The sequence below is a fragment of the Gopherus evgoodei genome, chromosome 2 (assembly GCF_007399415.2).
Source record: "Gopherus evgoodei ecotype Sinaloan lineage chromosome 2, rGopEvg1_v1.p, whole genome shotgun sequence".
Lineage (NCBI taxonomy): Eukaryota > Metazoa > Chordata > Testudines > Testudinidae > Gopherus > Gopherus evgoodei.
Genome location: NC_044323.1, coordinates 150,509,045 through 150,537,011, shown reverse-complemented (window position 1 = coordinate 150,537,011; position 27,967 = coordinate 150,509,045). Strand labels below are relative to the sequence as shown.

General features: G+C 42.5%; 1 protein-coding gene across 2 annotated transcripts in view; it reads left to right on the top strand.

The window, feature by feature from the left end:
- LOC115646278 (tetraspanin-15-like) overlaps nt 1-27,967 on the top strand; it is a 221,497-nt gene that overhangs the window by 151,957 nt on the left and 41,573 nt on the right. Inside the window, exons 6-7 of one of the 2 annotated variants that reach the window (XM_030551929.1) lie at nt 18,307-18,360; nt 25,292-25,408. In XM_030551929.1, the coding sequence (XP_030407789.1) occupies nt 18,307-18,360; nt 25,292-25,408 (171 nt within the window). The remainder of the gene's footprint in view (nt 1-18,306; nt 18,361-25,291; nt 25,409-27,967) is intronic. The other variant, XM_030551930.1, reaches the window with a different exon arrangement.

Here is a 27,967-nt window from a genome sequence, read left to right as displayed (position 1 = left end):
AAGATGCATTGCGTCCAGTGGAGGGCAATGAGAATGATCAGAGGGCTGGCGCACATGACTTACAAGGAGAAGCTGAGGGAACTGGGGTTATTTAGTCTGCAGAAGAGAAGAGCTGGGGAGGGGGGTTGATAGTAGCCTTCAACTACCTGAAGGCGGGTTCCAAAGAGGATGGAGCTCGGCTGTTCTCAGTGGTGGCAGATGACAGAGCAAGAAGCAATGATCTCAAGCTGCAGTGTGGGAAAAACTATTTCACTAGGAGGGTGGTGAAGCACTGGAACGGGTTACCTAGGGAGGTGCTGGAATCTCCTTCCTTAGAAGTTTTTAAGGTCAGGCTTGACAAAGCCCTGGCTGAGATGATTTAGTTGGTGGTTGGTCCTGCTTTGAACAGGGGGTTGGACTAGATACCTCCTGAGGTCCCTTCCAACCCTGACATTCTATGACTTAGCCATGTAGTGTAGATTAGGCCATAGGAACTTAGAGCTATGTACACCTGTTCGGGGCAGGTTATCGTTGCTTAATGAGGCACAGCCCTCTGACTTCAGGGAAGGGATAGTCACTATTATAACTATTTCCATGTCTAGAATGGAGTAAGTAATTTGTACCTGGTACAATATCCAATGAATGTAGTCTTTTTTTGTGACTTACTCAAATTTTATTAACAGTTCAGTGGTCTTCACTATTCAATGGAAATATTGGAATGTGTTTGCTGTATGGATTTGCTTTTATAAACTTGAGTTACATTGCGATGGATCAGATAAGTTGCATGTTGGTGTCTCCACTTCCTCATTGGATGAACACAAAGACAGAAATTCTTCCACATGGGAACAGCTTTTCTGTACATATTCACACATGTAAATTGGAAATTCACTTCACAAACATGCATGCCAATAAAACTTGAATAAATGAGTGAATATTTGTGGAAAGTGAACATAAGGAGTGTGAGCATGACCAAAGGGAATTTATTTAAAAAGCGAATGAATATTCATGTCAGGTTTTTGCATTAGTCAGCTAGCTCCTTCAATTTCTTTCTACAAAAATCTGAAACATAGAGGCATTGATTTAAATTTAATTGAGTTATAATCCACATTACTATTTTAGTATTGCCTAAATTAGCTGGTCAATGGGACAAAATACAAGTCCTTGTGCTGCCTCCAATAGCTGGTTACGTCACCTGTTTGAAGTCTAGAGATTTCAATAGTATGTAAGCTCTGAAAAGGCTACTTTTGGGGGACTAGATGACGTAGGGCTGGTCATATAGTTTCAACTGTAGGTCAATGGTTCAACTGTAGTGCACGGTGGTGATGACCAAAGTGTCTTCAGACCTGATAGCAAGGAATGGGTTATCTCAGTTCTGTTGATAGATCCCCACCATTACAACTGACAGGTACTGCTCCCATTATTGGAAGTACCAGTAGAATGGCCAAGTTTGAATGGGAATGAAGACCGACCTCTCACCCTTAGGGTATGTCTGCCCTGGAGGAGGAAAAACAAGGTGTGTTCTTAACTTGGGTTAACTGGTCTTAGTTAACTCTGGTTAAAATAGCACTGAAGACACAGCAACTCTGCTTTTAACTCAGGTTAGTAATTTTGAGTTGAAACCTGTAGAGCAGCCTGGGGTTGAATTCAAGATGCTAACTCAAGTTGAAAGCTAAACTGCCCTGCCTTCCGTGCTATTTTAATGTGAATTAGCGAATTCAGGCTAGCTAACCTGAGCTATGAAGAACATCTTCTATTGCAGTGTAGACTTACCCTTCAGTTTAAGTTGCATTAGCAAGTTATCAGGAAAGAAGTTAGTTTGCATTACAGTTCAATGTGCTGTATTTATTCTTCTGAACAGAGGATTTCCGTCTCCAAGGTGCTCTATTAGAGCCCATAGTAAGCATTACATTCAGTGTGCGGAAATAAATGTGTGTGTAGATTTGAAATTCTCTCTGGCAGTGATACAAATCAGGTGACAGTCAGCAAATACAAGCAGCTGAATAACAGATGGGATCTGAGATGGGGTCATTATCTATAAGTACCTGCTTCCTAAATGAGTATTTGAGCCTGTTCTGTTAAAATCCCCCCCCTCTGGATCAGGCTGTATGGTATGTCTCTGCGTGGTGTGATGCATCTACTGGTTCTTCGCAAGACTTCATTGCTGACATTCAACATAGGCTTTTCCTTTTGTTGGAAAAAACCAGTTTGTTAGATGAAAGGAAAAATAAAACAACTGTAGCTGTAGGCTTTTATGTAAAAGCAGATTAGCCATATGCAATGTGCTCTAGCTGAACTTTGCAGTTTGACTAATGTTGAAGGTGAATAGCAAAGCAAAAAACCCTCTGATTTTCCCTTTTATTCTTCCTTTATGATGTATAAAGGCATTAAACTTTGTTTTCTAAAGAATAAAGAATTATTTACATTGCAAATAGAGTCATCTCTTCCTTTAGTGGAATACCTTGGCAAAAATCTTTGAGGGACCTACATCATATTGTCACCCAGGAACGTAACTTGAGTTTCCACCTTCCCTGTCTCCACCTGAGTGGAAAGAATCTATCTGACATCTCCTCCTTTTGAGGAGGTGCTGCAACTACTAGGGGACAAAAAGAAAGAACATAAGAAAGGCCATACTGGGTCAGACCAAAAGTCCATCTAGCCCAGTGTCCTGTCTGCCAACAGTAGCCAGTGCCAGGTGCCCCAGAGGAAATGAACAGAACTGGTAATCATCAAGTGATCTTCTCCCTGTCATCCATTCCCAGCTTTTGGCAAACAGAGGCTAGGGACATCATCCCTGCATATCCTGACTAATAGTCATTGGTGGACCTATCCTCCATGAACTTTTCTAGTTCTTTTTTTGAATCCTGTTATGGTCTTGGCCTTCACAACATCCTCTGGCAAAGAGTTCCACTGGTTCACTGTGCATTGTGTGGAAAAAAAAATACTACCTTTTGTTTGTTTTTAAACCTGCTGCCTATTAATTTCATTTCGTGACACCTAGTTCTTGTGTTATGAGAAGGAGTAAATAACACTTCCTTACTTTGTCAACACTAGTCATGATTTTATAGACCTCTAGCATATCCCCCACCCCTTTTCATCTCTTTTCCAAGCTGAAAAGTCCCAGTCTTATTAATCTCTCCTCATATGGAAGCCGTTCCATAACCCCAGTAATTTTTCTTGCCCTTTTCTGTACCTTTTCCAATTCCAATATATCTTTTTTGAGATGGGGTGACCACATCTGCACACAGTATTCAAGATGTGGGTGTACCATGGATTTATATAGAGGCAGTATGATATTTTCTGTCATATTATCTATCCCTTTCTTAATGATTCCCAACATTCTGTTCACTTTTTTGACTGCCACTGCACTTTTTATGGATGTTTTCAGAGAACTATCCACAGTGACTCCAAGATCTTTCTTGAGTGCTAACAGCTAATTTAGACCCCATCATTTGATATGTATAGGTGGGATTGTTTTCCAATGTGCATAACTTTGCATTTATCTACATTGAATGTCATCTGCCATTATGTTGCCCATTCACCCAGTTTTGTGAGATCCTTTTGTAGCTTTTCGCAGTCTGCTTGGGACTTAACTATCTTGAGCAGTTTTGTATCATCTGCAAATTTTGCCACTGTTTACCTCTTTTTCCAGATTATTTATGAATATGTTGAATAGGACCGGTCCCAGTATAGACCCCAGGGGGACACCACTATTTTACCTCTCTCTCTCCATTCTGAAAATTGACCATTTATTCCTACCCTTTGTTTCCTATCATTTAACCAGTTACCAACCCATGAAAGGACCTTCTGTCTTATTCCATGACAGCTTACTTTGTTTAAGAGCCTTTGGTGAGGGACTTTATCAAAGGCTTTCGTATCCACTGGATCCCCCTTGTCCACATGCTTGTTGATCCCCACAAAGAATTCTAGTAGATTGGCGAGGCATGATTTCCCTTTACAAAACCATGTTGACTCTTCCCCAACAAATTGTTCCCTTGTATGTCTGACAATTTTGTTCTTTACTATTGTTTCAACCAGTTTGCCCAGTACTGAAATCAGACTTACTGGCTTGTAATTTCCAGGGTCACCTCTGGAGCACTTTTCAAAAATTGGTGTCACATTAGCTATCCTGTAGTCATTTGGTACAGAAGCTGATTTAAACGATAGGTTACAAACTACAATTAGTAGTTCTGCAATTTCATATTTGAGTTCCTTCGGAACTCTTGGGTGAATACCATTTGGTCCTGGTGACTTAATACTGTTTAGTTTATCAATTTGTTCCAAAACCTCCTCTAATGACACCTCAATCTGGGACAGTTCCTCAGATTTGTCACCTAAAAAGAATGGTTTGGGAATCTCACTCACATCCTTGGCCATGAAGACCAATGCAAAGAATTAATTTAGTTTCTCCACAATGGCCTTATCATTCTTGAGTGCTCCTTTAGCATCTTTTGTCCAGTGGCCCCACTGGTTGTTTAGCAGGCTTCCTGCTTCTGATGTACTTAAAAAAAAATTGCTATTACTTTGTGAGTCTTTGGCTAGCTGTTCTTCACATTCTTTTTTGGCCTTCCTCGTTATATTCTTACTTTTCATTTGCCAGAGTTTTTGCTCCTTTCTGTTTTCCTCACTAGGATTTAACTTCCACTTTTTAAAGGATGCTTTTTTGTCTCTTCCTGCTTCTTGTACTTTGTTGTGTAGCCACAGTGGCATTTTTTTGGTTCTTTTACTATGTTTTTTTAATTAGGGGCATACATTTAAGTTGAGCCTCTATTATAGTGTCATTAAAAAGTTTGCATGCAGATGGTAAGGATTTCACTTTTGGTGCTGTACCTTTTAATTTGTGTTTCACTAATGTCCTCATTTTTGTGTAGTCCCCCTTTCTGAAATTAAATGGTACCGTGTTGGACTGCTGTGGTGTTTTCCTGGCCACAGGGATGTTAAATTTAATTATATTCTGGTCACTACTACCAAGAGGTCCAGCTATATTCACCTCTTGTACCAGATCCTGTGCTCCACGTAGGACTAAATCAAAAATTGCTTCTCCTCTTGTAGGTTCTAGTACTAGCTGCTCCAAGAAGCAGTTATTTAAGGTGTCAAGAAACTTTCTCTACATCCTGTCCTGAGGTGAAGTTTACCCAGTCAGTATGGGGATATTGAGTTTATTTTCATAGGCTCTCTAATCTCCCTGAGCATTTCACAGTCACTATCACCATCCTGGTCAGTAATATATCTCTACTGCTATATTCTTATTATTCAAGCATGAAATTACTATCTATAGAGATTCTATGGTACAATTTGGTTCATTTAAGATTTTTATTTCATTTGATTCTATGCTTTCTTTCACATATAGTGCCACTCCCGCACCAGCATGACCTGTTCTATCCTTCCGATTATATTTTGTATCCTGGTATTACTGTGTTCCATTGATTATCTCCATTCCACCAAGGTTCTGTGATGCCTGTTATATCCATATCCACGTTTAATATGAGGCACTCTAGTTCACCTTACTATTTAGACTTCTAGTTTTTGTATATAAGCAGTTTAAAAACTTGTCACTTTTTAGCTGTCTGCCATTACATGATATAATTGAATGGGACTCTTTTTTTCATTTGACTGTTTCTCATCAGATCAAACCTGTATTTTACCATCTTCTACCCTCTCCTCCTTATTAGGACACAGAGAATCTCCATTAATAGAGCCTCCCCTTAGGGATGTCTCTGTCCGAACCACATGCTCTTCTTCACCTGTCAGCTTTCCCCCAGCCCTTAGTTTAAAAACTACTTTATGACTTTTGTAATTTTAAGTGCTAGCACTCTGGTTTCAATTTGGTTTAGGTGGAGCCCATCTTCCTGTATAGGCTCCCCCTTTCCCAAAAGTTTCCCAGTTCCTAATAAATCTAAACCCCTCCTCCCTACACCACTGTCTCATCCATGCATTGAGACCCTGCAGTTCTGCCTGTCTAACTGGCTCTGTGCATGGAACTGGAAGCATCTCAGAGAATGCTACCATGGAGGTCCTGGACTTCAATCTCTTACCTCGCAGCCTAAATTTGGCCTCCACAACTTCTCTCCTATCCTTCCCTATGTCATTGATACCTACGTGGACCACGACCATTTCTCCTCCCCAGCAGTACACATAAGTCTATCTAGAGGTCTAGAGAGATCTGCAACGTTCGCACCAGGGAGACAAGTCACTGTGTGATTCTCCCGAACATCACAAACCCAGCTATCTATGTTTCTAATGATCAAATCCCCCATAGCTATTACCTGTCTCTTCCCAATAACAAGTTCCCTCCCACAGAGAAGTATTCTCAGTGCGAGAGGATACCATGACATCATCTGGAAGGAGGGTCCCAACTACGGGATCTTTCTCCGCTGCTCCAGTTGGATATTCTCCTTCTCTGGGACCTTATCCTCCTCAACAGCACAGAGGCTATCAGACCGGGGATGGGACCATTCTACTGTGTCCCAGAAAGTCTCATCTATGTACCTCTCTGTCTCCCTTAGCTCCTCCAGTTCAACCACTCTGGTCTCCAAAGCCCGTACACGGTCTCTGAGGGCCAGGAGCTCCTTGCACCAAACGCACACATACGTCCCCTGTCCATTGGACAAGTAATCATATATGCTGCATTGGGTGCAATAAACTGGGTAGCCCCCACTCTGTTGCTGGATGTCTGCCTGCATTATCTTTATACTCCTGAAGCTCATTTCTTTGTTGATGTTTTGTTTTTATCAGGGGGTGTTTTTGGCTTTAAGTTTAAAGAATGTTAAGTGTGTCTAGCCCCCCCACCCCACCCACACACACACACTCCCGAGCAAAACTCCCCTGTTAGCCACTCCTGTTGAGAAGCTCTCAGCCTTATCTAGCAGGCCGCTAAGCTCAGCAATGGTCCCCCAAACAAACAGACCACACGGTGTATTTCAGTCAAGCAGCAAGCACATCCCAGACACATACAGTACTGACAATAAACTTACCCCGAGGGTCACATAATCACTTCTCCTTCACCTGAAGAACTCGCAAAACTCCCATGAGCCGCTCCTGGTTGCTAGCTCCTCTGGTCACTTAGGGATTGCACAGGGTGTGATGACCTCTGCCAAAATGACATGCTAGTATTAAAAAGACAAGGTGGCTGAGGTATATCTTTTATGGGACCAGAAGTTGGTCCAATGTCTTGGTCTGATAAAAGATTTTACCACACCCACCTTGTCTCTCTAACATCGTGTGATTAATGCAGCTACAACAACACTGCATATGATAATGCTTGAATTAAATCACTTCAGGCCAATCCATTGCAGTAATACATTCTGCCTCCTACTCTGAAAAAGGATGGATCTGATGGGGGCTAATAGGTCTCAACTACCCTGATGAAACCTTGCTGAAGTGTTTTACGTTAAATTGTCAGGTGCTGTTAGCAAAAGGGAAGGAGAAAGTGCACAATTAAGAAAATAAGATCAATATTTGATTTGATTTTCTATTTTCCGGTAATTATGATAGGAATCAGCTTTCTGTGAAGAACAGAGCATAACACTGCAAGAGGGAGAACTATCTCTCCCCCAGCCTTCTTCATAAAGGAAAACTGTCTCTCTTCAGTCCACCTGTCAAAGTTGATAAAGCTTTTCTCAGCGTGAATACCATTGCTGTGCATTTCCATCCTAGGATCTCATAGTGTGTGGATCAGTGAAAAGGACATTGGCTTACAGTCCATGTTCATGGGGTCTGTTCCCAGCTCTGCCGCTGACTTGCTATGACCTCTCCCAGGTTTCTCCTGTGGATCACTTTTCCCAGTGGGAAAAAATGGGGATAATGGTACTGCTTTGTTACAAGCACTTTGAGCTTTGCAGCTGAAAACTGCTATCCGAGCACTAAGTGTTTTACTAACACGAATCAAGTCTTAGCACCCCTCTGAAAGTATCCACGTTGCAGTCTGTTTTTCCAGACAGGGAAACTGAGGCAGCAAGTAGTTTAAGTGAGTTGTGTGAACCTGGACAAACCAGGGCTTAGGTCAGGCTAGAACCAGGTTAGTGTGACTTCCAATTTCTTGCTCTCACCACTCTGAATTTAAAAAAAATTAAAATCTTCATTTCTGGGCATCCTGTTGGCAGTGACCAACTTGTTGGGAAAATTATAAAGACAAGGTGGGTGAGGTCATGTTTTTCTTTTTCGACCAACTTCTGTTTTTTGTTGTATTATCATAGTGCCTAGTTATGGACCAGGATCACCCTGTGCAAGGTGCTGTACAAACACAGAACAAAGAGACAGTCCCTGCTCCATAGAGCTGCTTGCCTGCTTCAGTAACTGTGAAATGTCGTGAAGATCTGAGTCTGCTTCCTAATTCATAGGTGCCCACATCACACAAACTCCTCTATCAATTGCTGCTAACAATATTTATTATTTGTACTATAGGTGCTAGAGGCCCCAACCAATAACGGAACCCTTTGTACTATATGCTATAAGTACATGGGGACTGCCTCTCTGTGCATACATAGGGACTGCCCATCTAAATAGACAAGGCAGAGGATGGGAGGGGAACAAATGCTCAGAGAGGGGATCTGACTTGCCAAAGGACACACAGAAGGTCAATGGCAACTGGGTCCCCTGTCCCTTGCTCTGTCCACTGGAAAATGTTGCCTTCTGTGTGTATCTTAGCAGAGATGTCAAGAATTGAGCAAGGAGACTAAACTCTATTGCCTCTGGAGTTTTTCTCGCCTTGTCAAAGATACATTGGTGGGGGAGGGATGTGTCGGGCAACGCCATAACTTGTACTGTGTCTGTCCTGTGGGCACATGCTGGCCTGTCCATCTGGCACCTTTCACCAGCATGCAATTCGCTGAGAAACAAAAAGGGAAAGAATAACAAGTGCACCTTTTTTCTCCCCAAGCCCTTACAGGAAATAGGCCCACTCACTAAAATCATCCTCAAACACCAAGTGGCTTGTGGCTGAGAGAGATTCTAAGGACTCAGTAATCCCATTTCATTAACGATCTTTCAGGAGCCCTTTGCTAATTAACTTGCACCTGGAAATTCTTTTTGAGCTTTCGCTCTCCAAGAGGATAGGTAGGGCTTTGTGATTAAAATTCCCCAGGGGAGAATATTTCTAGCTTTTCTTCTCCCTATATACAGTGTGGCCAGCATCCAAGACCTTTCTCACATGCATCAGTTACAGTCCCAAATATCACATTTACTTCTTTAATTTAATTGAGCCATATCCTAAGTGTAAAGGGTACTCAATTTTCACTCTTACTCAGGCAAAACGCCTGTCGTCTGCAGAAAGGCATAAAAAAACTGAACATAGCTGGTAGAATGAGGCCCACAGACAGACAGAATCCATCATGCAGTAGTGTTCACAAGGTCTTGATTAGGAGTCAGAATAACTTTGAGCAGTTGAATTTGAATTGTTACATTTATACTTAGATTCATTTTAGAACAAATGCTCAGTTCTTGAAATGGAGTACCCCATAGCACCATTCTGTGGCATTGTTTCCATTCTGACCCCATTCTCAATTTGCATAGCTTAGCTAGTGAGAGCTCATATCACAACCCAACATTGCATGGCTGCAGGCAACCTGAAATTATTCCCCATTTCTTTAGGATTTCTGGAGGCACTTTGCATCCTGCTCTTAATCCCTGCAGTCATCACAATTTACCTCTAGAATTCTCAGAAACCCCTACTTTCACTGTCAAGAGATCTGATGTCGTCTTTCAAATGAATCTGCTATAAATAAGTTAATTCCAATATCAGAGACAAATAGCAACAAAGATGGGCAGAAGTCAGGCTTCCACCTGCTTGCTTCTTGGAGGTGCTGTCACTAGTTGTCTTCTCTTCCACAGAGTGATATTTTCTGGGCACACAGTAAAACTCTTGATTTCTCTCTGTGGAAAGGAAAGTGAGGAAGAGAGGGTTAATGGGAAAGTCCACCTGTAACCATTTATGTAGAAATCTCTCAAGGAATGCTGTGAGAAATTGGAACAAAATCTCTATCACAACACCTAAAGCAAAAAAATGTGTACTAACTATTGCTTTTCCTATTAGTTATAACAATTTCCACTTCTATATTGCCATATGGCTAAGTGCTTTGCAAACACTGCAGAGGGCTACCACAAGACACTGTGCCTCTTAAGTAATTTGAGGACAATTAGGGATTTAAGTGGTGCATAGGACTCATGCTGGCCTTCTGCATGTAGATATAGTTCAGGCACTAAGGAATTAAGCATCTTACATGGAGTTAAGTACTGTTATCCATCCCCATCTTGCAGATGGTGAAGAAGACTTAGGGCTGGTCCACACTACGGGGGGAAATCAATCTTAGATACGCAACTTCAGCTACGTTCACGTAGCTGAAGTCGAATATATAAGATCGAATTACTCACCCGTCCACACCGCGCGGGATCAATGTTCGCGGCTCTCCCTGTCGATTCCGGAACTCCGTTGGGGTTGATGGAGTTCCGGAATCGATATAAGCGCGCTCGGGGATCGATATATCGCGTCTAGATTAGACGCGATATATCGATCCCCGAGCAATCGATTTTAACCCGCCAATACGGCGGGTAGTCTGGACGTACCCACACAGAGAAGTGAGTTTCCCCAAGTCACAGAATCAGACTGACAGAGTTGGGAATATGACGCAGATCTCCTGACTCTCCCTGTCTTGTATTCCCCTGTCAGTATGCCCAGTTGGAAATCACAGCACTTACCTTAAAGCAAAGCTGTGAATATTGCTGTTGAAACATCGGCAGGGGTGGAAGGTGAGGATTTTAAAGTGAAATTCAGATTTCTTCAGTGGGAACAAGTTCAACTTTTCTACCATCTGTTATGCCTGTAAGTGTGAATTCTGCTCTGCATCTAGGCAAGAACATAAGAACGACCAGACTGGGTCACACTAATACTTCATCTAGCCCAGTATCCTCTAACAGCAGCTGGTGCCAGGTGTTTCAGGGGGAATGATCAGAACAGGGCAATTTTTCAAGTGATCCATTTTGCTCTGTCATGCAGTCCCAGCTTCTGGCAGTCAGAGGTTTAGGGACACCCTGAGCATGGGGTTCTGTCCCTGACCATCTTGGCTAATAGCCATTGATGAAACTATCTTCCAGGAACTTATCTAATTCGTTTTTGAACCCAGTTACAGTTTTGATCCTCACAACATCCCCTGGTGATGAGAACCACAGATTGTGCGTTGTGTGAAGTACTTCCTTCTGTTTGCTTTAAACCTGCTGCCTATTAATTTCATCGGGTGACTCCTGGTTCATGTGTTATATGTGAATGGGTAAATAATACTTCCTTATCCACTTTCTCCACCCATTCACAATTTTACAGAATTCTGTCATATCCTTCTAAGCTGAACAGTCCCAGTCTTTTTAATCTCTCCTTGTACAGAAGCATTTTTCTTCATAGAATCATAGAATATATCGGGGTTGGAAGGGACCTCAGGAGGTCATCTAGTCCAACCCCCTGCTCAAAGCAGGACCAATTCCCAACTAAATCATCCCACCCAGGGCTTTGTCAAGCCTGACCTTAAAAACCTCTAAGGAAGGAGATTCCACCACCTCCCTAGGTAACCCATTCCAGTGCTTCACCACCCTCCTAGTGAAATAGTGTTTCCTAATATCCAACCTAGACCTCTTCCACTGCAACTTGAGACCATTGCTCCTTGTTCTGTCATCTGCCACCACTGAGAACAGCCGAGCTCAGCCCTCTTTGGAACCCCCCTTCAGGTTGAAGGCTGCTATCAGATTCCCCCACCCCTTCTCTTCTGCAGGCTAAACAATCCTGGTCCCCTCAACCTCTCCTAATAAGTCAGGTGCCCCAGCCCCATGATTATTTTTGTTGCCCTCTGCACTCTCTCCAATTTGTCCACATCCCTTCTTTAGTGGGGGGTCCAAAACTGGACACAATACTCCAGGTGTGGCCCACCAGAGCTGAATAGAGGGGAATAATCACGTCACTTGATCTGCTGGCAATGCTTCTACTAATACAACCCAATATGCCGTTGGCCTTCTTGGCAACAAGGGCACACTGCTGACTCATATCCAGCTTCTCATCCACTGTAATCCCCAGGTCCTTTTCTGCAGAACTGCGGCTTAGCCAGTCAATCTCCACCCTGTAACAGTGTATGGGATTCTTCCTTCCTAAGTGCAGGACTGTGCACTTCTCCTTGTTGAACCTCATCAGATTTCTTTTGGCCCAAACCTCTAATTTGTCTAGGTCACTCTGGACCTTATCCCTACCCTCCAGCTTATCTACCTCTCCCCCTAGCTCTGTTGCCCTTCTCTGTATTTTTTCCAATTCCAATATATCTTTTTTTTGATACGAGGCAATGAGAACTGCACACAGTATTCAACATGTGGTCATACTATGGATTTATGAAGTGGCATTATGATATTTTCTGTTTTATCTATCCCTTTCCCAGTGGTTCCTAGCATTCTGTCAGCTTCTTTGACTGTCGCTGCACATTGAACAGATGTTTTCAGAGAACTATCCATGCTGAATCCAAGATCTTTCTTGATTTGAAAACAGCTAATTTAGACCCCATCATTTTATATGTATAGTTGGGATTATGTTTTCCAATATGCATGACTTCACGCTAATCAGTATTGACTTTCTTCTGCCATTTTGTTGCCCAGTCACCCAGTTTAGTGAGATCCCTTTGTAACTCTTCGCAGTCTGCTTTGGATTTACCTATCTTGAGTGATTTTGCATCATCTGTAAACTTTGCCACCTCACTGTTTACCCAGTAGCATTGGTCCCAGTACAGATCTTTGGGGGACCCTGTTATTTATCTCTCTCCATTGTGAAAATTGACCATTTATGCCCATCATTTCCTATCTTTTATCAAGTTTCTGATCCATGAGAGGACCTTCTCTCATCCCATCACTACTTACTTTGATTAGGAGCCTTTGGTGTGGGACCTTGTCAAAGACTTTCTGAAACTCCCAAGTACACTATATCCACATGCTTGTTGACAACCTCAAAGAATTCTAATAGATTGAGGTATAATTTCCCTTTACAAAAGCTGTTTTGACTTTTCCCCAATGTATTGTGTTCATCTATGTGTCTGATAATTCTGTTCTTTATTATAGTTTCAATCAATTTATCTGGTACTGAAGTTAGGCTTACCAGCCTGTAATTGCCAGGATCACCTCTGGAGCCTTTTTAAAAAATCAGCATTGCATTAATTTCCCTTCAGTCATCTGATACAGAGGGTGATTTAAGCAATTGTTTATGTACTGCAGATAGTAGTTCCACTATTTCATATTTGAGTTCCTTCAGAACTCTGGAGTGAATACCATCTGGTCCTAGTGACTTATTACTTAGTGACTTCTGATGTTTTGCTGTTGCTCTTCAAATTCTCTTTTGGTCTGCCTAATTATATTTTTGCACTTGGCTTACCAGAGTTTATGTTCCTTTCTATTTTCCTCGGTAGGACTGACTTCCAATTTTTAAAGGAGTCTTTTTGCAGCTAACTGCTTCTTTTACCGTACTCTGTTTAGCCATGGTGGCATTTTTGGGGTCTCTTATGAATTTTTTTTATTTGGGGGAATACGTTTACTTTGAGCCTCTATTATGGTGTTTTTAAATAGTTTACATTAAGCCTGCAGGCATTTCATTGTTGTGACTGGTTTCAGAGTGGTAGCCATGTTAGTCTGTATCAGCAAAAAGAATGAGGAGTACTTGTGGCACCTTAGAGACTAACACATTTATTTGAGCATAAGTGTTTGTGGGCTAAAACCCACTTCATCAGATGCATGAAATGGAAAATACAGTAGGAAGATTATATCTATACACACACACACACACACACACACACACACACACACACACACACACACACACACACACACACACAGAACGTGAAAAGATGGGGGTTGCCTTGCCAATTCTAACAAGGCAGATCAATTAAAGTGGGCTATTATCAGCATGAGGAAAAATCACTTTTGTAGTGGTAATCAGGATGGCTTATTTCAAACAGTTGACAAGAAGGTATGAATAACAGTAGGGAGAAGAATTAGCATGAGGAAAACAGTTTTTAGTTTGTGTAATGACCCATCCACTCCCAGTTGTTATTCAGGCCTAATTTGATGGTACCCAGTTTGCAAATTTAATTCCAGTTCTGCAGTTTCTTGCTGGAGTCTGTGTTTTGAAGTTTTTTTGTTGAATTGCCACTTTTAGGCAACCTTCATCTTTTCATATTCTCTCTCTCTCCCTCTCCTCCTCCGCGTGTGTGTGTGTGTGTTTATATTCCTATTGTATTTTCCACTGCATGCATCCAATGAAGTAGGCTGTAGCCCACGAAAGCTTATGCCCAAATAAATGTGTTAGTCTCTAAGATGCCACAAGTACTCCTCGTTCTTATTGTTGTGACTGTTCCTTTTAATTTCCCTTTAACTAGATTCCTCATTTTTGTGTCTTTCCCCTTTTTGAAGTTAAATGCTACTCTGGTGGGTGTCTTTGGTATTTCCCCCCCTACAAGGATGTTAATTTAATTACCTTATGGTCACTATTATTGAGCGATTCTGCTACATCCACCTCTTGGACCAGATCCTGTGCTCCACTTAGATCTAAATCAAGAATTGCCTCTCTTCTTGTGGTTTCCAGGATTAGCTGTTCCAAGAAGAGGTCATTAACGGTGTCAGGAAATTTTATCTCTGCATTCCATTCTGAAGTGACAGATAGCCAGCCGATATAAGGGTAGTTGAAATCCCCCATTATTATTGAGTTCTCTGATTTGATAGCCTCTCTAATCTCCCTGAACATTTTGCAGTCTGATCATGTGGTTGGTAGTATATTCCTATTGCTATCCTCTTATTATTAAAGTATGGAATTTTTATCCCTAGAGATTCTGTGGTTCAGTTTGATTCATTTAAGATTTTTACTATGTTTAACTCTATGCTTTCTTTCACATATAATGATACTCCTCCACAAGCATGACCTACTCTGTAATTACTGTATATCTTGTATCCTGGTATTACTGTGTCCCATTGATTAGCATCATTCCACCAAGTTTCTGTGATGTCTACTATATCAATATCCCCATTTAAAACCAGCACTCAGGTTCATAGTATTTAGCCTTCTAGCATTAGTATACAAGCACTTGTAGAATTTGTCTGCATTTGGAAAGGCTATTTGCAAGCTGCTATTGGCCATCTTGCATGTAAAAACTAATATCGCTGATAATGGGCCAATAATATAGTGAATATAAATGTCATTTGAAAACCCATGTTTCTCCCACATCTTATCTATCAAGGTCTTTCTGTTCAAGGAAATTAAAATATCTGTTAATAGAAAGAGAAAAGAGATTGGCACAGATGAAATCCAAAAGCTAGAACAGACATATTTAAAGGCTAAATAGACCAGAGTGGGATCGGTGTACCAGAAATATCTGATGCAGCTGGGAGCAGGTGTTATGATGTCATTACTGAAGCTGATGGCTGTCTGGGCACCAGGGCAGGAAATTGAGATGATAAAAGAACTCTGAGTCATTTAATGCAAAGTTGGAAATAGCTGGATTTGGAGAAAGTGCCAGACAAATGCATTTTAAAAAATTAATTGATGACAGAACCTTTATGGACAAATCCTATAGTATTTAATAGGGATTATGCCAGTAGGTTTTTTATTGAAATTCAACAGGTTTGCATAGAAAATATTCTATTTGAGTGAGAAAGTTACCCATACAATAGATTTTTAGTTCAACCCCTGGAATTCCATAGCAACATCATTATAGATATACTTTATTCACACCCCAGAATAGTTGGACACTGTACAAACACCTAGAAATACAAGCCCAAGCCCCAAAAAGCTTACAGGGCTATGCTTTTCTATTTAAATTCTAAAGATGCAGAACCTGTAGAAAGTTTTACTGTGATTAAATTCTGTAGGACTTTTCCAGAAGTGCATGAAACACTATCTCTTGCAAAGACAGCTCAAAAGACTTCATGGATGTTGATGTTATTGGGTCCTAATGCAATTCTTCTGGGTAGAACCCATGGGAAGAGAATACTTGGGAAAAACCACCACGAGGTTCACCACAGAGTTTTACCTAGAACTGGTTGGGAATTTTTCAACAAAATAGTTTTTCATCAGAAAACGTTGATTTGTCAAAAGTGAAACTTTTCACAAGAAACTACCCCAGTTCTGACGAGACTCTAACAGGGAAAGGTTTCACAGGAAACTGATGGGCAGGATCCCCTGGGAGAATAACATGAGGAGGAAAGGAGTCCAGGAGAGCTGGCTGTATTTTAAAGAATCCTAATTGAGGTTGCAGGAAAAAAACATCCTTTAGCACCCTCGGATGCAGCGCATCTGGCCCCATGGACTTGAGCTCTTCCAGTTTTTCTAAATAGTCCCGAACCACCTGGAGATGTGTCTGATGACAGTTTTATTGCTATTCAGGGTGCAATCCATTGAATAACAGGTTTAACAAAAACGAAAACCCTGCTCTCATGCTGGACAGGTGAAATAGCAAGGCTCCAGAACTGTAAGTCAAGCAAGATTCAGGCCTGGTATAACTATGTACTCAGGGGTGTGAAAAACCCATCCCTGCCTGACGTAATTATACCAACCTAGCCCCCTGTGTAGATGCTCCTATGTCAACCCCGTCAGCATAGCTACTGCCTCTCGGGGAAGGAGCTTATCTACACCAATGGGAGAGCTCTCTTCATTAAAGCGCTACAGTGGTGCACCCATCGATTCAGCTGGGGCGACACTGTGTAAGTGTAAACTTGCCCTTAAAGGGCTGGCTCTCAGTGACACAAAAGCCCCCTTTATACCATTCTGGCAACATCATGGGGCCTTAATACAGGTGTGAATTACATTTGCCCTCATTCAAAGGCCCCACTGTACTGGCCGAATGGTGCAAATGAGAAGCACACCCAAAGGATGAAATCCTGATCCCACTGAAGTCAATGGGAGCTTTCCCATTAACTTCAGTGCCGTCTGGATTTCACCCGTGTGCCCTGTTTAATGCACATACACATTCCTGAGCAATGGAGTTATATCAACCTTTTTAACTCTGTTCTGTTTGCCACAGACAGGCAGATTAGCAGTGCATAAATGGAAATTGGAAAAGGCGTGTTTTACAATAGCCCTGAGCAGTAACATATTGTCAAAATGACTATTTGTGCTAAAGAAATGTTAAAATAATTTCCTTCCCAATTATAGAAGGAACAGACTGGGGCTTAATGGCTACTGCCTGTTCTACAGTTTCTTTTATGCCATGTTTTACAGAAAAGCGCAATTTTGCTCCAAAATGTGCACATTTCTCCTTTTCATCTCTGTGCCTGTAAAACATGGAAAGTTTGTTTTGTTGTCCAGCAGCTTTTCCTGGTTGCCAAAATCATGTCATTGCTAAAATTCTGTTTTCAATGTGACCATTGTATGGACACAACACACCTTTTGAAATATACACCTAGCCTCAGTTTATTGCCTTGAAATAAGAAAGCTTCTGTTTGATTCACAAAATAAGCGAACATGCATTATAGGCCTGATCCTGAGGCGTGGTGAGTTCCTTCTTGTCAGCAGGCCTTCTGCTAACTTCCCTGACAGTTCTCAGGCTTCTCTGCCTTTCCAGGTTTTATCAAGAATCAAAATGACCAAAAAACAGAATGTCTGCTCTCTGACAGAACTGGGATGGAAATGGTGGGCCACTCATGGGAAAACCTCCTTCTTTGTAATTCCCAAGCCAGTTTCTAAACCTCTCGTGGAAAAGTCCCATGGACCATAGAGAATGAGAGTTTGTGTTCTAATGTTATAATGTTCTCCAATGATGGTATAGGTCCTGATTCCTGAAGCACTTAGATCACCCCAAGGGGAGAGATATTATTGAAGGTGGTGTAATAGGCCACATAACTAGGAATAATGGAATGAAATTAAACAGAGAAAATAAAGAACATTTTCCTAATAGGAAGCTGTATAAACTCCCAAATGAATCGGTAGGAGCCCCTCCATGAATCATTGCAAACTGGACTGAGCAAAGCACTGGACATCACATTGTAGGTAGCAGCAGCTCTTCATTAGCCAGCATGAAATTGGCTAAGATGGCTGGATAGGAAAGACTTCACTGCTACTATGGGAAAAACTCCATGCCTATTACTGACTCTCAGGCATCAGTTAGAAAGCTCTAGGAGTATATTTCTTAGTCTATAGCTTTTGTGTTGTGTTGGAAAAAGTCCCCACTGATGTCAAAGTCAGAGGCTTGTTAATTACCGGTCCTGTGTTTGTAATGAAAGGTCTGAGACCCAAGCTCCAGAGGCAGTGGTAGCAGCTTTTATATGTCTCAGGATTTTTTTCTGTTTCCTCAAAACTCTGCTCTAAGCCTGAAACAGTTTTTCTGTTAATAGGTCCCTGGAGAAGTCATCAACACTTTGTGTGGATACAAGACCCTTGAAAAAGAGGTAACATATGCCTTTCATTTGCAGTGTAGCTCTCTGCTTGCTGACTCCTCCTTCATGAGCCATTCATTCTAAAGGCATATGCTACTTTGAGAGCTATATGCAGGACTGGATGATTCTGGCACACTGCAAAGCTTTTCCTCTTAAGAGGAGTCTGAGGAAGGAAGGAGTAGTGCTTTGAGAGGTGGTGCTGGGGAGAGTGCGGTATATCTTATTTGTGCTACAGGGTTATTTGGTCAATGTCCTACTGAGTTGCTGTTCATTTTCCTATTGATTTGTCGTGTGTCTAATCAGCCACTAGGATGTCTAAAAATGAGAGAGGTGTCTCTTTGGGTTTTCTCATCTGCTATAAATCCAATCCTCTGCTGCATCAGAACCAAACGAATAAATAAATGTACCTTCTTTTCTAAATAGCTGAGCTGAGAAAGACTTAATTGGGGGTATTTTCTCTGTATTTTTATAACTAAGCTATTTTTGTGATGGGTTTCATTTTTTTTTAAACTTCTATCAGAATAACAGTCCGCTTTCCAGCAGCCTGAGTGATGGACAGAAATTCCTTGTGGTGTCAGTTTTTGGGGCAGTGACTGTCTTGCTGTAATGTCTGTGCAGTACCTAGCGCTGTGGGATCCATGACTGGGGCTAATAGTCATTACCACAAGACAGATAAAGAGCTGATTTTTTTTTTTTTTAGCACCTTTCATTCCTAAGGACATCGTGTTTCCACTAAAATGTAGGGCAACCATCTCTGGAGAGAGGCATGCAGCAATCACTTTGTTCCCCACACAATCACTGTAATTTGTTATTCTTGCTATATGCTCAATATTTGGGTCACTCTCAGCAGCTCCAGGAAGATCAGGACATCATTGTGCCAGCTGCTGTCCAAACAAAGAGAAAGAGCTGATCCCTGCCTCAGCCATGGGACGAGCATAACATTTGTTAACAATGCTGCCAGAGCACGACCCCCACTGTTGTTATAAGCATCATCAGATTTGTAAGATCTGCATAGAGCGGAGAAGGCCTTGGGACTTTTAAGGTCTCATCTATAATGAGTAAATTGAATGGAGCGTAACTTATCAAATTCAGAAAGGCCAAGGGCCAAATTTGAACCTTTACCTCTAGCAACTTTCAAGTCTGATTATTAGACCACTGAGCCATCTTTGCCACATTAGAATGAAATTTGTCATGTGGCACCTTGCTCTGCCACCTAGTTAATTCTATAGATAACTATGATTTCTGTTAGTTGGCTATAGGGGAAAGGAAAGATTTCATTATTGTCAAAGAGGAAGACAAACAATGGAAGCTCAAGCTTAAGCTGCCACTATAAATACAAACATTTATGCTGTAAAAGGCTCTTTAGTAGCTATGTAATAAAGGGCATTCACCCAGAACCTTTCCCACCCACCCATTATTCATTTGGGGATAATTAAATTAAAAAGCTGCAAGGCAAATAGAAAAAAAAATCAGAGAGCCAGAATGCTAAGCTTTCCTTTATACAGGACAGTCTGATGTATCAATTACAACTGGCTTGTCATGCACGTCCTGAGCCCAGAAGCATGATACCTCCGAAAATAAACATGTCCACTGCAAATGGTAACTTGTGTTTACAGCTTAGAAAGATCATTAAACTTGTCATCTCCTCATCCCCAGCTGATTCTATATGACAAACATGATGATTAAAAAAGGTGAGGAGGACACGGTGCAGTCTGTCAAACAAAAACAACAATGACAAAAAGGGGGTAAAGCAAAGTGTATGAATTGTGCATTTTCATCACAGGTTGGTTTGTTATTTAAAAGGCTTTCAACTCCAAATCTGACAGGAAGGTTGTCTCCGGTCTTAAAAAGGCTTGGAATCACGTGGGGAGTGTCCTCACCTGTCATACTCACCTACTTCATTGAGGTAGCATTTCATTGTCATCCTGTTTAATCTCGGAGGAGGATGTCATCTTTGGCTTGTGGGGCTGCTTTTCCTTTCCACGGCTGCCCAGAGATTGCTCTCTCTCTGCAATTGCCTTTCTTTTTGTAGCTGACCCACAATGTGGTTGGGGGGGGGCTGCTCTTACCCCAGATGGTTGACCAATGAGTACTGCTGATCTCTTCAAGGTGGATAACTTGTTAGTTCCACCAACTAAGGCCTGTGTAACACACCGGGGCGTACGTGATGCAACCTGGTGCTCAGAGCAGAATTAGACGTGTGGTCGGAGACAAGCCAATGGTCAGGGCCACAGTCATGTATGGAGGGTTTATTAGGCATTGAGCTGCTTAATGACCATGCCTGGGGCCAGCAGAGTTCCTGATAGCCTGAAGTTGCCCCACCTATAGGAATCTCTTCTCTCAGAAGTGGTAGATGCTGTTGTGGAGCACGTTATTTATATAGTATTGTTATTTATTTGTATTGCAGTAGCACCTGTCCACCCTGCAAGAATCAGGCCCCCTTGTGCTAAAGAACAGAGAGTCCCTGCCCCAAAGAGCTTACAGTCTCTGAGTGCTTTTTTAAGTGCATTAGAGACAATCTGTAAAAACTCCTAATAAAAATAACAGTTTGCGGTTTTACAGCATCTTTCCTCCTTCACAACTATTCATTAAAAATGAGGCAGGTTAGTTTTGTGGGTAGATCCCAGGACTGAACGTTGGAAGACCAAGGTTCTGTTCTGTATCTGTCCGACTGTGTGATCTAGGGACAGCATGCCTCAATTTCCACATCTTGTAGAACGAGCACCATGCTTCACTTCCTCACCGGAGTCTGGTCCATGCATCTCTTCTACCTGATGTGAAATGTTTTGAGATCCTCTGGTGGAAGGTACCAGAAGTGCAACAATTTATTATTTAGCATTAAGCCTCAGGATACCCCTATGGGGTAGGTAAATATTCTATACAATTGACAGGTAACAGAGGCAGAGACAGGCTAAGTCATTTTCCCAAGGTCACACAGGGCCTATCTGAAAAGTGCTAGCCATCGCCAGCTTCCACTGGAGAGGGCTGAGAGTGCTGAGCAGGCCTGTTTCAGAGGTAGGAACAGAGCCAAAGAGGAGTTTCTGAGTTATTTGCTCTGACTACTAGACCAACACACACCTGTTGTCGTTACTCCAAATTCAGAGCTTGACACTCTGTGTGGGTAAACAAAAAGCCTTCAGTCTGTCTGGAATTCAGCAAACAGATCATCTCAAAGGCTTAGAACAGGGGTGGCCATCCTGGGGCTCCGGAGCCACATACGCCTCTTCAGAAGTTCATATATGGCTCCTTGTATAGACACCGACTTTGGGGCTGGAGCTACAGGCACCAACTTTCCATGCCGGGGGGTGCTCACTGCTCAACCCCGGCTCTGCCACAGGCCCTACTCCCACTCCCCCCTTCCCACTCTCTCCCCTGAGCCTGCTGTGCCCTCGCTCCTCCCCTCTTCCCCCCTCCCCAGAGCCTCCTGCATGCCACGAAACAGCTGATCAGGCGGTGCTGATCAGCAGGCGCTGGGAGGGGGGAGCTGATGTATTACTGTGGCTCTGTGGCAATGTACATTGGTAAATTCTGGGTCCTTCTTAGGCTCATGTTGGCCACCCTGGCTTAGAAACTCACGCTGTTCTGGGTTTTGCTTCTATTTAAAGGGAAGGGAATTATGAAATCTGAACACAAGTCAAAGACATAACAGATCGAATGCAAAAGGCAATGGTGGTTTGCTGGAAAACTGTTTGTGTAGGATGAGATTTGGGCATGCAGTGTATACAGTAGAGAGGGAGAGATGGTATTTATATGCCTATTAGCATTTTCTCTAAGTAACAGCAACTAGATTGTTTTCTGACAATGAATTCCTGAGTGATCTGATTTGGGGACTTCAGGGAACTGGATATTCATTTCTCTGATTTCCAGAACAGCCTTTGAGCTATGAAACCTGTGTTTTAGCTCAGGCAATACAGGTTCATGCTTCTAGATCCAGAGATCCAGGGATCAGTGCTTGACCTTTCCAGGTGTGGTACATTACATGTACATACAGGATTATCTCATTGACTATAACATTAAGGGCCGAATTGCAGGTGTCTCAATATTAAAGCTAGTGCTTTGTGAGCACAGGGTATGCATGGAGGACCATTAGCACTTCTTACAGTGCTGTATGCCCCAAACAGGACATGACCAGGTGGAAATGGGCACATGGACAGAGCCCTGCCCATACTACACACCTAACAATGCTGCTAGGAGCACACGCTGCAGTTTGTTTCTTTTGGTTTGCTGCTTTTTCTGAGCTTTGTTTTCCCTAGCTCCTGCACAGCATAGGTATGATGCTTCCAGACACTCCCCCCCAGCACAGTGCCCTTTTATCATCTGTGACAAAGTTCCTCCTCTACCTTGATGTGTCCTGCACTTATTGGCAGATTTGCTCACCTCAGGGCTGGTCTACACTATGGGGGAAAATCGATCTTAGATACGCAACTTCAGCTACGTGAATAATGTAGCTGAAGTCAAAGTATCTAAGATCGAATTACTCACTGTCCTCGCGGCATGGGATCGATGTCTGTGGCTTCCTCTGTCGATTCCGCAACTCTGTTCAGGTTGGTGGAGTTACGGAATCGATATAAGTGCGTTCGGGGATCGATATATCGCATCTAGATGAGACATGATATATCGATCCCCTAGCAATCGATTGCTACCCGCCAATACGGCGGGTAGTGAAGACGTACCCTCAGTGATCTTCCCCACAGTCTGGGTCAACTCCTCCTGTGTCGGATCAGGAGTTGGGAGGCTTGGGGGGAACCCAGGCCCACTCTCTACTCCGAGTTCCAGCCCAGGGCCCTGTGGATTGCAGCTGTCTATAGTGCCTCCTGTAACAGCTGGATGACAGCTACACCTCCCTGGGCTGCTTCCCCATGGCCTCCTCCAAACACCTTCTTTATCCTCACCACAGGGCCTTCCTCCTGGTGTCTGATAATGCTTGTACTACTTAGTCCTCCAGCAGCACACCCTCTCACTCTCAGTTTCTTGTGCCTCTTGCTCCCAACTGCTCACACACACTTCCTCTCCTCTGGCTCCCCCATCCCTGACTGGAGTGAGCTCCTTTTAAAACCCAGGTGCCCTGATTAGCCTGCCTTGATTGGCTGCAGGTGATCTAATCAGCCTGTCTGCCTTAATTGGTTCTAGCAGGTTCCTGATTACTCTAGTGCAGCCCCTGCTCTGGTCACTCAGGGAACAGAAAACTACTCATCCAGTGATCAGTATATTTGCCCTCTACCAGACTCCTGTACCCCGCTGGTCTGGGTCTGTCACACATCTCTAACACAAAGTTCTGGCTGGCATAGTTGTAATGTAGCCCTGAATCTGTTTGGTCCATGTCTATAATATTATAGAAGCAATGTGCAATAGGAATTTTAAGAAGGTGAAATCAACCATCTGCCTCATGACCTCCCCATTCTGAATGCTTGTAAATTTCAGTGTGTTGCTAACAGTAGCAAGACAAAGTTCCCGTAACACAGCTCTTAGCCCTCAAGTGGATTCAGTCTCCCATCTTTTCAAAAACTGCCAATGGGGGTATTAGTTGTGCAATCATTTTGTCTTGTGGATGCACAGGTGCACTCTAAAGACTGTCAATTTATTTCATTTAGGCTGCCTATGCTAACGATTTTTGGCCACTATTAACCTGGACTGGATTTAAAGCAGTGACTCAGCAGAAGTGCTAGATTCCATCTCACAGACCATGACACATCTTTCTGAGCTGTAGGAGTCTTTCTTGGGCCCATTCCAAACTCAGATACACCAGATAAATGAGACTAGAATTCATTCTTTTGTCTTCTAATTTGTGAATGGTCGCTAAGGCTCTGGATTAGTTTTTTCCTATCCTGAATATTTTCCAGCTAGTTTCCTCTTAAAATCATGCGTCATCAAAATGCAGCCTCTGTTCTCTCAATGGGATTAAGAACAGCAACAGCAGTACCATAAACCCAATGCAGCTACACAAGTTAAACACAGATGCTGACTCAAATGTGCTCCAATACCTTAGCTATCATATGTCATTTTAATAGGCCTCCATTGTAGGCAGGGGAGGTCAATACCCATAATTTACTGTGATGCATTTTGCTGCTACTGCACAGCACAAATTCTATCAAGGCCAGTGAAATTACAGCCACGTAAGAGCAATCCTTTTTTAGCATTTATGGCTGTCCCTTATTTTGTTCCCAGGTTTTAGCAGATAGATGGGCTCATTTAGGAAAGAGAGAAGTCTGTGCATAGTGACGCACTTTCAGAGATCTCTCAGAAAATACATCTAGTAACCACAGCCGAAAAATACAGATCAGTCTGATCTGGCTGAAGTTGTTATAGTTTTAGGTAGAAAGGTTTGGGGCTTGAATGTTAAATGCACAAGGAAGGTGAAGGTTAACCATGAGGTTTACCCTGATTTCAGTGCATTGTGTAAGAATTGCATCCACTCTTTAAAAAGATGCATTTTTTACATACCTAGTGGTTGCATACTTAGCACGTGCTTGGGGTGACATGCCGTGGGGGGCGCTCTGCCGGTCGCCGGTAGGGCAGCAGGCGGCTCCGGTGGACCTCCCGCAGGTGTGCCTGTGGAGGGTCCGCTGGTCCCGCGGCTTTGGTGGACCTCCCACAGGCACGCCTGCGGGAGGTCCACCAGAGCCGCGGGACCAGCGGACCCTCTGCAGGCACGCCTGCGGGAGATCCACCAGAGCCGCCTTACCGGCGACCGGCAGAGCGCCCCCTGCGGCACGCTGCCCTGCTTGGGGCAGTGAAACGTCTAGAGGCGCCTCTGGTTGCATCCTAGTATAAAAAGCTTTGGAGTGAATATTGCAAAGAAATAAGTTACCCCGGGTGTAACATATATACCTTAGAATCTAATCGCTGGCAACCCGGATCACTTCAAAGGCACAAAGAGCAGTTAGGCTCCCAGCTCCCATTGGATTTCAAAACCTCTTACTCCCTGGTTTTGTTCTGCTTGCAGCGACTGCAACTGGTTGACATTATCCATGTGCGAGGCTGTATCCATGCAGTTGGTCTGTGGTTTAAAGACAACTTTGAAGTCACTTTTGGGATAGTTTCTACCTTGCTGCTTCCACAGGTACGTGAGAACTCTTTTTGTCGTTCATTATCATCATCCTAAGGGACTTGCCCACTTGTCCTTTCCATTCATTACTTGCAGGGTTATGTGAAAGGGGGGAAATCTATTTTATTTTCACCTCCAGCTTTGTGTCACAGGTGGAAAATGGTCTTCTGCTTCTTCTGAAGAGGACATAGGGAAAGATGGTTGTTACCTGCTATAGTGATCTGCTAAAATTAGATGGGCTTTCACACTTCTTCAGCTAAGTGCAATGGAATGTATGGGTACATCCTGGGGTGAAAGAACATGGGAAAGCTCTTCTTGTTTTCCTTTCCAAAAATTTAACGGCTATACGTATCCTGGTGTTAACCAACTAAGCATTAAGCAGTTTGGGGCTTCTGGATCTTGCCAGGTAAAATTTGCAAGTAATGTATTGAACTGTTTTATGTTCACTCCTGTAGGAGAATGGACATTACTGTGTCCTTTATAGACTGTTGGAATGAAATTAGGTACTTTGTCCTTAATGCAGGCTGCTGCTTCAGTGAGCTTTCAGGAGTAAGACCGTATGAGGGGGGACCACCATCTTCTGGAGCATACCTGTAACCCTGGGCTATATTGTCCCAACAATTATTAGCTCTCTACTGGTTTTGCAAAATCAAAGAAGTGGTTTGGATTCAGGTACTATCTCATGTGAACCCCACAAAACTGGTTCTGCTCCACCAATTTTTGTTTACAGAGAATTCTTTGAATGTAAGCATCAAGATGTACATTGACACAAAAGGGGAACTTTCCTTGTTCCAGAGGGAGTGCACAGCATTGAAAGGTCATCAATTAGTTTTTAAGCAGAAACCTATTTCTGCAAGACAAGGGTGTTCATAGAAACTGACAGAGCTGAACATACAGCCCAATGGCCTCTTGTTTTACTTAGCCATGAACACACACTATTGCCAGTAGCAATGCACTTTGTCAGCACCAGCAGTTGTTACTGCATCCTGTAGTTCAGAGAAGTAAGTCACTGTAAATCAGGTACACTGTTCTAATCTCATTGATATGTTGCTAGACAACTTTCTTGAGCATACTCTTGTGTCACCAGTCACATCCCTCGCCAATTAACCTGTGATGGCCTAAAATTTTGGATATGTAGTAATATTTTTCCTATTTTTATATGCTCCTGAAGAAAGGTTATGGCGTGCATTGATGCATACAGTTTCTGTGCCTGCTACAAAATGTTCTCTAACTGTGCAGACATGCGATCCAGTCAGTCTTTCATGGTGAAAGGAATCTGTTTACTGAATAGTATGAATCTGCAGCATTTATGGCCAATTTTGGGGCTTGCTTTCTAAACTGATTGATTGGTTTTGAGTTGCTTTCTCAGCTGACTGCATGTTTAATGGGCCCATTTAATTTTGGCATAAGGCGCTTGGAACAGCTACCAGAAGAACCCAAGCTGGGGACGTATAATAATACACTAGAGGCTAAAACAGAGGGAGTCCTGACTTGGACTTGATATTTAGCATTAATTAGTCCTGCCACGAGTGCAGGGGACTGAACTAGATGACTTCTTGAGGTGTCTTCCAGTTCCATGACTCTATATACCGTTATTGTTTATCCTACCTCAGCAGCCTTAAGAAAAGGGTGAAGCTTACCCACAGAGAGGATATAGTTTGTTTACCTAAGAACCTATTCACAGCAATATAGTTTTCAGGATGTGCTTTACCGTATTAATTGCTTTAAATTACTGCAAAGATTTTATTTTAATGCAGCCCTGAAATTTTATTGATAAGGTAATAATATATAAAATCAAAGCTTTCATTGGAGCATATGTTACTGCAGCAAAGCTCTTCTACATTTAAACTTGTCAAACAGGAGATAAATGTTGAACAACCAAAATAAGGATTAAGCATAAATTGGCTGTGAGGTGAGTATATACTGCATTACAGACTTTCGATAGGATGAGTAATTCTTATAAATTTCCTGGCCTAAGTAGGGAGACCAGATAGCAAGTGTGAAAAATCGGGACATGAGTGGGTAATAGGCGATTATATAAGACAAAGCCCTGAATTCCTGCATATGGACTTTGACCCCGTGCCTGTTTTTTTTCTAATGCATTATCAGCATATTCGCTTTATATAATTAAGTTTACAGTATCAAGTGTGCCTTATATTTGCCATTTCAAGTTTTACTCTGTTGAACATGTTGCAGTTAGACTCAAGAGCCCTGGCACTATAATATTTCCTGCCCCTTTGACCATCTGAGCAGCTCCTAGTTCTCAAACAATTTGTCAGAATCCTGCTACCTTCCCTATTTTGCTAAATATTCTGCTATCACTTTTATGGTCAGCAGTTTAAACACTTGAAAAATTTCTTTCCCAAGAGCCAGTATCTGCAGAGCACTTCCCACTAGACAATGGGCGAGATTAATGTTTCCAAATTAATTACTTGTCCTTGACTTTCCCTTCTGGCCTCTTTTTAAATACTTTTTAATCCCCATTGCTACCTGATATAATGGGACTTCCTGCTGGATATAGATAAATGATGAAGTGTCTTTATTATTCAGTCTTCAATTTATATTTCACTGGAG